Source organism: Humulus lupulus, chromosome 9 (genome assembly GCF_963169125.1).
Source record: "Humulus lupulus chromosome 9, drHumLupu1.1, whole genome shotgun sequence".
Taxonomy (NCBI): domain Eukaryota; kingdom Viridiplantae; phylum Streptophyta; class Magnoliopsida; order Rosales; family Cannabaceae; genus Humulus; species Humulus lupulus.
Genome location: NC_084801.1, coordinates 170,344,822 through 170,356,298, shown reverse-complemented (window position 1 = coordinate 170,356,298; position 11,477 = coordinate 170,344,822). Strand labels below are relative to the sequence as shown.

Genomic DNA, 11,477 nt, shown 5'->3' with positions numbered 1-11,477 from the left:
CTCGTAAAGTTCAAAGTATGCTCCAGGATTAAATATCGAGCCTGCAAGACTCGAGACGACCTCGAACGTGGTGGCCTCGAAACGTTCACGATCTCGAAAGGTAGCTCCCGTGACGCATCTATCCTCAGGAATGACCTCGGATCAGGGGGTCCGAGCCTGACTTACGTACGATCTCGAAGCCGTGTGACCTCGGGAGATGTCATTAGCTCGAAAGCTGATAAGAAAATTGGGAGATTAAGGGCTTGGAGATATATGATAATGACTTTGAATATCTATAAGTGTTGTTTATAAGGGGCGTGTTCTGCATTTGTTATTGTAAATCCCATAAAATCATGGGATATTATTCGATTAGTTATACGCCCCCTGGTCTTCAGGGGACGTTTCCTTTTATATCGGATTGCAGGCATTTAAAGCCATTTATTTTATTTATACAAAAAGAGTAACTACTCAAAATATGTGGGATAGTATTCTGCAACCTTCTCTATAAATAGAGAGGTCATGCACCATTGTAAATGACCGAAATTCTGAACTTGGAGAGAAAACTCTGAAGAATTCATGCTTAAGAATTTTCAGAGATAATCTTGAGTTTAATAACAGAGACTCGTGGACTAGGCAGATTTAACTGCTGAACCACGTAAAAATCGTGTTTTGTGTTGTTATTTTTTAATTGGTCATTACTGTTTGTTGTTTACGTGCTCTTCTTTCACTGTTGACGAAAAACGGCGTCAACAATATGTATGTGTGTGCTCTTAATGGTTACTACATGTGGATGATTACTTTAATATTAACAATTGAATTAAGATAAAATGATCCATATTTGTAGTTGTTAATTAATATTTCTAAAAATAAATTTTAATTTTTTCAAATTTTTGGAAGGGTTACCTGATGAAAAACGTGTATTTATTATGAAAATATAATATTGTAAATTTTGTATTTTTCAAATACATGTCAATTTCTAAATATAGCCAGTGTCTCTTATTGATTGGAAATAATATTAATTATGACAAAAAAAACTAAATTCGAAACTAATGTAGAAAAAAATATTTACTTGTTGGTGCCTTACTATACCAAGTCACTATGTTGTCACATCATCATAATTGTTAGTACCCATTTATGGATAGTAACTACTAAGAAGTCTTCCATTCACGTATATATAAAAAAACTTATTAGTTGATTCAAAATAATTTAAATAGAATTTTATTAATTTATTAAAAACCTAAAAATAATGCATTAGCACTTATACTTTCTTTTTGTAAAATTAAAAATATTTAATTGATAGCCTAATTATAGTTTCCAATATTATCATGAAATTGACAATTAAATAGAATTATCAATATATTCTCCGACAAATCATTTGCTCTTGTAGCCATACATCGAATAATGGTACATGGTAATGAATTTATATATAGAAAGAGATGAACACCATGTTATTAAATAACGCGAGTCGTATTTCTCAATTTAATAATGTATTTTCTTAAACGTTATAACTGATACTTATTTAGTCTAAGAGTTTAATTATTATTGTATCATGATCTAACTTTTTTTTTTTTGCTATATAAACATTTTAGAATTCGTTTCAAGGAAAGGGCTATTAAATTTAAATAATTTATTGTTGGGCCAACAAGATCTGTCGGTGTCGTTTAACATGAATTAATTGGGCCCAATAAAAGCCCATTAATTAAAAGCCCTGGCCCAGTAGTCACACCTCGTTGTAGATGACTCATCACTCACATGAGACCACCAGTTCTTTTCTTGTAAGAACCAAACTCCGGCAAAGACGAAACAAAGAATCACAGGATTACCCCCAAAAACGCCATTAAAGAAAGCTTCAAGGAGAGAGAAAGAGAGAGAGAGTGAGAGAAAAGCTATGGGTGTCGATTACTACAAGGTTCTTCAGGTAGATAGGAGCGCTAAAGACGATGACTTGAAGAAAGCTTATAGAAAGCTCGCCATGAAGTGGCACCCTGATAAAAACCCTTCCAATAAGAAAGAAGCTGAGGCTAAATTCAAGCAAATTTCTGAGGCTTACGATGTGAGATTTCGAGCTGAGATTTATTCTGAATTTGATGATTTGAAATTTGAGATTTTTTATTTTTATTTTTATTGGGCTTAATTTATTTCTACTTTTATTGGCTGGTTTTGTTTGAAGGTTTTAAGTGATCCGCAAAAGCGAGCAGTGTACGATCAGTACGGAGAGGAGGGTTTGAAGGGACAAGTTCCTCCGCCGGGGCCCGGAGGATTTTCGAGCGGACAAGAGGGTGGTCCGACGATGTTTCGGTTCAATACTCGGAGTCCCGACGATATATTCTCGGAGATTTTTGGTTTTTCGGGTTTTGGGGGAATGGGGGATATGGGTGGGTCTAGGGCGGGTGGGCCTGCTTTCTCAAGGAGTATGTTTAGTGATGACATTTTCGCTTCTTTTAGGGGTGGAGGTGGGGAGGGCTCTATGAATGCGCCGAGGAAAGCTCAGCCTATAGAGCGGACATTGCCTTGTACTTTGGAGGATTTGTATAAGGGCACCACCAAGAAGATGAAGATTTCTAGGGATGTTACAGATTCCAGTGGGTAAGTCGAGCCTTTCCATGGAGTTGATATTTACTATTTGAGACCTCCCTTTTAGCTTGTTATGACAAACTATCTAATACTTTTATCAATGTTAGTCTTGGATGAGTGTGATAAGCTTTGATTTCAGATTTGCATGCATCTGGGTCATTAGCCTTAAATATTAGAAGTAAGAATTAAGAACTTTAAATTCACAAAATATGGGCAAACAAACTTAATTATTAGCTGGTGATTTTGAATTAATGCTCGTTAACTGTTAGTGATCGATGTTTAATTAGTGGGACATTGTAGTTATGTTGGTCCTTGACTACTAGTTATCCATTTTTAATTAATTTGCTCCATTGTATTGTGTATCTGTGGATTTATAATATTTTTAGGTTGATTATACTATAAGAATCTGTGGTAATTCGTTGCTCTTCAATGTGTATAGGTTCATGCCTTATAGTTTAAAGATTCCATCTACATTCATGGAAGAAGTGTACTTTGCTGTTAAGATCTTAGATGGTTCGTTTTGTTATCTTAGCCTTGCTGAATGCTACCAAATTATCAAACATTTTTCACTGTTTTCTTTTAAAAAAGAATCTCCTTTGTATTAATATAAGGAGTAATACAAAGAAAAGAGATAAAAAAAATGATTTCATGTTGCACCTATACAGCTATATACATTACAAAGCAACATTAACATAAACTAAAACATTTTTCACTGATATCTCTACTCTACATTGTAGTCAAATATTTTAACGTTGTAGTCACAGCTGCATTCCTTGTAGGATGATGGGTTTTACTCGACATGGTGTGTAATAAATTGTCCCTTTAAACTGTGATGTGAAATTTTATGTACTTCCCTATGTAAATATGTTTGTATGTTTGATAGCTCCAGTCCTTGTTGACACTGACCTTTGAACATCATAACATTGTAACTCATTGCTTGACCATCAAATTTACAGTTGTCTCAATAATGTTATTCCTAGTTATGATAACTTTGCGTTTCATACTTTCTTTTTTATTCAAGATATGTCAAATGTGCATTATTTTTCAGTATGTGTCCTGGGTATCATACATGATGACTGAACATGGCAACTGTTGCAATTAATTTTTCATTATTTCCTGTTACCATCCTCGATAACTTATAACATGCCAATTGTTGCAATATTTACTAGTTTCTTTGTATGATTTGGTGTTTTCTCTGTGGTGTAATTTTTCAATCTATCACATGCTCAGTCAAACTTAAATTTGCTTTGTGAGCTTTTGATACCCTAATTTTATCCAGTTCTGGAGCATGAAGAAAAATCTCTCTTACTTACATTTTTGGTGCCAGTTCCTGCATAGGTACTTGGCGGTTTCTTTATTTTCTCTCTCTGCGTACTAAGTCATGCTTACACTGAATGTGAGTCAAAATATTTCTTACATCAAAATTTGTTGTGGTAACTCATGTGCTGTCACAACTTTAGTTCCCATGTGACTGACTAGATGGTATCATTGGAAAGTGGCCTCTGGCCCAAATAGAAAAATTAATAATAACGCACTGACTGTTACCATATAGGATATACATATACTGCCCTTAATAACATCTTGATTCAAATTAAATGTCATTATTATTATTTTAACACCCCAATATTTTTCCTTGTAAGCCAAAACGATTGTTGGAGAAATTTTTACCTACACTTCTTTTTTCTTAGTACTATGTATTTTGATAGACAGTAGTGGCAAGATTTGTTCAGCATGCTGGGGCCAATTTCATGTGTTCAATGTGGGACATAAAAAAGTTACTGCACACATATGACATATCTATGGTGCCTAAAGTCTGTTCTGAAGTTTATCCCCTAGTCATAATAAGGAGTAGTATACCTAACTATGAGTAATGGGATTTGCATTATAATTGAGTCATGGATGACCACTTGTCCATAAATTATTTTTGTCCTTGGTTCATTAGATGCATCTTGCATTAGACTGCCCTTAAGGATTTTCTAATGACTGGACCGCTGGTCAACTTGTCTTGTGGATTGCTAATTGCAATACTTTTTCTTTGATTTTTTTTTTCACTTCTTGAAGGTGCTGATAAAACACAGAAAATGGGTTTAGGCTCAACTAGTTTTTCTTTAAAATTTTCCAAGAAACTTTCTCTTTGAAATTTATTCTTGGAGTCTTATGATTTATATATAGGATTTGTCTTTGGTACGGGTGTTTCCCTGGTGCTATAATTTTGTTTTTCCAAAGTTTTTAAAAAGTAGGAAGCTTTCAGACTGATGCTATAATCATGTTCCCTGAATCCTTTTCCCTTTAACATGATGACCCCTAATAATACTAGGCAATGACTTAGTGTAACCAGAAGTTTTCATGTAGTGGAGTCGTTGCAATTAATTAGTGATTTAGCCCTTTTGCGTACTGATCAAGCATTATGTTGTTTGTCTTCTATTATTTCTGGCCCTGTGCTGTGCAGTTTTTGTCCTTGTTGATTTATGATAATTACATACAAAATACATTTGAAAATGCGATCAATGATTCTCTAGAGCATCCAAAATACAAGACTGGAACTTCTCATGACTTTTGCTACTTCTGTTATGTTTTGTGCAGAAGACCAAATACAGTGGAGGAAATTCTAACAATCGAGATCAAGCCAGGTTGGAAGAAAGGAACTAAAATAACTTTTCCCGAGAAAGGAAACGAACAACGAGGATTTATACCAGCAGATCTCGTATTCATCATTGATGAAAAGCCTCATGGAGTGTTCAAGAGGGATGGCAATGATCTTGTTTTAACTCAGAAGATATCTCTCGTTGAAGCTCTTACAGGTTACACAGTGCAGTTGACAACCCTTGACGGTCGAAATCTGACGATCCCGATCAACTCTATTATCAGTCCCACCTATGAAGAAGTGGTTAAAGGGGAGGGAATGCCTATTCCTAAAGAACCCACCAAAAAGGGAAACTTGAGAATCAAATTCAACATCAAATTCCCTTCCAGGCTTACTTCAGATCAAAAATCTGGCATCAAGCGGTTATTATCTTCATAAAAAACGCGGGAGGTGGTACCTCCATTACCATCTTTTATATTTGTGCTCAGTTTGCATTTGTTTTATTTGGTAGTTTATATTTTGGAAAGTTAAGTTTTATGCTTTGTGAAATCGGGAGATTTGAACAGCAATTGTGTAGGAATCGTGCATTTATTTTTTCCACCAATTCTCTATTTTTGACATTTTTTTTTAAGTTATAACACTTGTAGAAGAAGCATTGACATGCCATGATTAACTTCTTGCAAACTATGTTTTAACTCTTGGCAAAGACTCCCTTTTATGTATATTTTATGTTTACATATATTTATTGAAGACAAATACTAAGCATTAATTGTAAATGTTTCTTTTAAAAATTAATATGTTCACCGTATTTTTATTGATTATATTATTCATAAAAGTTGGAGGTTTTAAAGGCTATTGTTGATGATTTGAATTGACGTTTTAAATATGGCTAAAGATTTAAATGAAATAGTATTTTTGGGGCTATTTTTTCTTGTTGAAATATTTTTGTAATTGATTAATGCTACGAGGAAGGGCACTCCACACTACTCAACTTGGCATAATATAAATGGTTGAATTTTAAATCATTTCACGTTTTATAATTTAAAATATTAAAATTATTAAATTTAACCCACTCATCACATGCCACTTCAAGTAATAAAAAAAACATTTTTTTTTTGTAACGACTTCATAAACTTTAAATGGTTTAGGTAAACATTGGCCTAATTCAATATTATACTTTTCATAGATGAATAAATATTGGTGGGCACTTTTTTATGTCTAACAAAACTGTAAAAAGATTGAGAAATTTTAAAAAATATGGGTTTTGTTAAAAAAAAATATAGGAATTATACTTTTTTTTTTAATTTGTATGATAAAATTTATTAAAGAAAAAAATTAAAGCATAGGAAACATAGTTAGTAGCTAATTAAAATATGAAAATGCCACATTTTTTTATCATAGTTATGTTTTCTTTGATTTTGAAGATTATTTTATTTTATTTTTTTTCAATTTTTATTTTTTTCTTCATTTTTTAATTATTTTTCCAGTTATTTTTCCTTACTTATTTTTTTCTTCTATTTTTTCCTTTTTCTTTTTTTTTCTACAAATTTTTTCCTTCATCCTTTTTTTCTTTCCAATTTTCCATTCTCTTCTTCTTCTTCTCATTTTTATTCATTTATCTATTTTTTCTTTCATTTATATTGTTTTGTTTTTTTGTTCATATTTTTTTTTTCAGTTTTCTTTATTTTTTTTCCTTTTTTTATTCTATTTTTCCTTCATTTTTGTATTTATTATTTTCTCCTTCCAATTTTTTTCTTTTTTCACAAATATGAGCTTTTTTTCTTCTTCCATTTTTTCTTTTTTTTTTCTACAAATTTTTTCATTCATATTTTTCTTTCCATTTTCCATTATTTTTTTTCTTCTTCTTCTTTTCATTTTTATTCATTCATCTACTTTTTTTTCCTTCATCTATTTTTTTTCCTTCATCATTTATTTTGTTTTGTTTGTTTGTTTTTTTTTTTTTATATATTTTGTTAGTTTTCTTTCCTTATTTCTTCTTCATTTTTTGTACTAATTCTTTTCTCATTCTATTTTATTTTTCTTTCCTTTTTTTCACACATATTTTAACATTACATATTTATTTTACTATTTTTTTTACTTATTATCTTTTATTATTGTAATTTTTTTTATAGTTTTTCCACTATTTGTAAACAAAAAAATTCAAATCAATTTTTTTAGCATTTTCTTTTTACTGTAACCTTTAGAGGAACACCAAATTTTGGAAAGAAAACTAATACAAATATGAAAACGTGAATGGGTAACCAGTTACCTGATGGGAACATTCAAATCTAGAAAAAAAAATTATATGAAGAAGATGGGAGAGAAGGGAAAGAGGGTGGATCTATTTTTTTTTTATCTTTAGATCTGTGGTAAATGGTTACCTTCCGGTTCTTTGTGTGTATATTTCTGGGGTTAACTGGTTACCTTCACGTTCTTTTTGTGTGTATATTTCTGGGTTCTTTATGGTAACTTGTTACCTATGTTACTAAAATCATAGTTACTTCTTCTTCCTTTTTTAATGAAGTGTTCTTCCTCTTTTTCCTCCAAATTTGATGTTTCTTTTCATATTTAATATGAGTAACCCGTCACCCCTCTTATGGTAACTAGTTACCCCTCTTATGGCAGAAAATTACTTCTCTCAGGATAACTGGTTACCCCTCTTGGTACATGTTATTTAACCTAACTCTATGATTTTTTTTATATAACTGTCAAAGATCAATCAAGTTACTAGTTACCTTAACGTAAAATCTAAAAAAAAAATGGAAAAAAAATGTTTATAATAAATACAAAATAATTTTAAACACAATTCATATTACAAAAATAAAAAAAAATTGCAAAACAACCAAAGAAAAATTTAATATAAAATTAGTAATATATAAAAAAAATAAGCTAAAAAAATAATAATCAAATTACAAACATACCCTTCCAAAATAATAAAATTTGATTAAGAGTAAAACTATGACATAAATAAACTTTTACACAAAAATATGGGAAAATAAACCCATAAAAGAGAAAATTCTTAAAAAAAGCTAAGATTAACTTTTTTTTTTTTTTTAAAAAAAGCCATATTTTTTCACTCTATTAAGAATCTCATATAAAATGCAATTTCCTAAAAAAAAATATAGAAATTAAAATAATATAATAGGGATATTGACGGCAATAATACCCAAATTTTTTCAAAAGTTATACTTTAATACTTAATTTTTTTTTTTGCGGTAATAATACATAAATCTATAATTTTGGTGCAACTGTTAGTACTTACTGTTAACTGTCCGTTAAGTATCCACGTAACACATTTTTATACTCGTAAATTTAGGTATTAAAGTGTAACTTTATAACTGATTGGGGTATTATCGCCGCCAATATCTCTATATTCTTTAAATACTATAAAAATCATTTTGAATTTTAAAAATCGAAAAGATTATTAGAAAGTAATTAATAAAACTAAAATATGCAAATTCGAAACAACCCAAATTAAAATTGAAACTAAAAAACATCCCAAAATCCATATTATTAATTAGTTTTTAATAATCTTGTAGATTTTTTAAAATTTTAAATAATTTTTATAATATTTAAAGTATTTAAATAATTTAGTATAAAATCATCCAAAAATCCATATGTGCCATGTGGATACTTAACAGGCAGTTCACAATGAGTACTAATAGTTGCACCAAAATTGTAGATTTAGGTATAACCGCAAATAAAAAAAAATATTAAAGTGTAACTTTTGAAAAGATTTGGATATTATCGCCACCAATTAGACTAATAAAAATGTGCCACGTGGATACTTAACAGACAGTTAATAGTGAGTACTAACGGATGCACCAAAATTATAAATTTAAAAGATTTAGGTATTAGAGTGCAACTTTTGAAAATTTTTAGGTATTATCGCCGTCAATATTTATATTCTCTCTCAAGATTTCAGTAACTCATCATTTATTTCGTGCTCTAATATTCTTTTTAATTTTAGTTTCAATAATTTTTTATGAGAAATGAACACTATTTGTCAACTAAGAAAGTACAAAAAGGAAGAAAAAAAAATGAAAATTACAAGCTCTAAGGCAAACAAAAAAGAGAGATAAAAAAAATAATAAAACAAATCCAGAAAAAATGTCATCAGAGAAGAACTTTTTTTTATTACGGGACATGGTTGGACTGAAATTTGTGACAAAACAGATAGCAATAGAATGCCACCAAACTCTGTCAAATCAGAAGAAGTAATTTCCTTAGTGGGAAAAGGTACGTTCATTGTAGGAAGAAAAAGGAAGAAATTCATGCGACCCCAACTCCTAGGTAGTCAAAAATTACGAACTATGATTTCGAACTTTCTTCCTTGAAAGAAGCTAACGGGGCGTCCATAAGTGGAGGCAAATCCACAACATCTAAAGAAGATGAGGTTTTTGAATCATTGTCTTAAATACAATCTTCAAGAACCACAATCTTGACTTTATCATCCTCAAGAATTGAGTTTCTGGTAATAACATCCTTAAGAATCTCATTCTTGGCTCATACACCATCGTGGACTTAGAAACACTTGTCATAGAAATCCAGTGTGGCAAGAGCCAATAGTATGGCCAATGGTTGACACTATTAGAGAAATATAACAATGAATGTAATTATAATTAATGAGATTTTTCATAAATATGACTTTTATGCCATTCCTACACAAAAAGACGAGGACTATACTTTTCTTAATTTGTATGGGAAAATTTATTAAAGAAAAAAATAAAATATGGAAAACACAATTGCTAACTAACTAAATATGAGAAACTTGATTAAGAGTAAAACTATGACATAAACTACATTTTATACAAAAATATGGGAAACTAAACCCATAAAAGTGAAAATTCTTAAAAGAAGCCATAGAATATATATATATATATATTTTTGAAAAAAAAACCATATTTTTGCAAACTTTATTAAAAAACTCATATAAAATGTAATTTTCTTTATAATTAAAATTAGGGAATTTACTCATTTGGTGCCATATGTTTTTACAAAGTATCGTTTTTTACCTTCTGTTTTCAATAATGCTAATATGGTACCTTGTATCTTAAAATCGTACATATTTGGTACTATAAACTTAAATTTGATACATAAAATTTTGTCAATATGACAAAACTCCTATAAATTATATGTAATTAAGTAATTAAATTTAAATTTGGAACTCATATAATTGAGATCAATTTGATTAAATTAGTAAAATTATATTAATTAAATTTGAGTATGTACGATTTTAAAATACAGGGTACAAAAAATATACTATTTCAAAATATAAGTTACCAAATGAGCATTATTGTAAATACATAGTACCAAAATGATACTTTGTAAAAATACAGAGTATCAAATGGTTACATATCCTTAAAATTAAGACAAAATATATATAATATTACATAAGTAAATGATACATGATAAAAGAAATTACATACCTTATGTAAATTATCATAAGGATATGAGGTAGAAGATGAAGATCTCAAGACTTAAACAATGTTCAAAATCTTTGTCTAAAAAGATATTTCCTCCCTCACAAGAACACTTTCGGATTAATCTCTAGAAATGCTTCTAAGGATTTATCAAGCATTCTCTCATACTCAGCATAGTATTCTAAAGATGAGCATGTCATCACAAGTGTTAACTAATCTATGTAGTGTGTTTTTTTACATACATGCAAGTGAGTAAAATGGTCTATATTTATAGAGTTTTGGTTCACTCTTTGAATTTCAAACTCCACCAACTCCCTTGGTTGTTACCAATGATTAATTGGGTGTTTATGGAACTAAAACGAATATTTGAGAGTTAGTTGTAGTGTTTCACACGTTCAAATTGTTGAAAAATACAAAATGGGATTCGACTGTCAGCTTCCTAGGCCGCAACTTGGAGGTGATGAGCAACCTCCAATATTGCATTTTTACCCCAAAAAATGTCCCAATTCAATCTTTTTTTATTTTGTAACTTCCATTCACCTAATGGCAGTCAAAATTACATCTCCACCAAACTATTAAACATAATAGCTCATGAAAAATTCAAAATTAGAAATGTGTAACTCTTATCTTACACATTAATTGGTAATCTTTTTAGGAGTTACAAGAGTTACAAATCCATATATAGATTTGTACACTTCAAATTAATGTTACACTTTGACAAAGTATGATTTTGTCACACCTTTTAATTTGACAAAGAACTATACCTCCAATATTCAAAGTTTCCAAAGATACTTGAAAGATATTCCGATGCTAGTTGAATATCCGGTGTAAGAGATAATCTCTCTACAACTGGTTAGGTGTTCACCCTTTGTGGGGGTGCGGTTTCTTGGGGATCTAAGAAACAAACATCCATATGT

General features: G+C 30.2%; 1 protein-coding gene across 1 annotated transcript; it reads left to right on the top strand.

Annotated features, from left to right (window-relative positions):
- The first annotated feature begins 1,739 nt into the window (after positions 1-1,739).
- On the top strand, positions 1,740-5,913 carry LOC133801070 (uncharacterized). Its single transcript, XM_062239203.1, has 3 exons — positions 1,740-2,032; positions 2,150-2,565; positions 5,137-5,913. The coding sequence occupies exons 1-3, from the start codon at positions 1,868-1,870 to the stop codon at positions 5,573-5,575; spliced, it is 1,020 nt and encodes a 339-aa protein (XP_062095187.1). The 5' UTR covers positions 1,740-1,867; the 3' UTR covers positions 5,576-5,913.
- Positions 5,914-11,477: the final 5,564 nt, after the last annotated feature.

Excerpts from the sequence above, each read along its gene's own strand:
- LOC133801070 (XM_062239203.1), top strand. The coding sequence starts at position 1,868 with ATGGGTGTCGATTACTACAAGGTTCTTCAGGTAGATAGGAGCGCTAAA. Across the intron at positions 2,033-2,149 it reads AAATTTCTGAGGCTTACGAT|GTTTTAAGTGATCCGCAAAA; the intron begins GTGAGATTTCGA and ends TTTTGTTTGAAG. Across the intron at positions 2,566-5,136 it reads GATGTTACAGATTCCAGTGG|AAGACCAAATACAGTGGAGG; the intron begins GTAAGTCGAGCC and ends TGTTTTGTGCAG.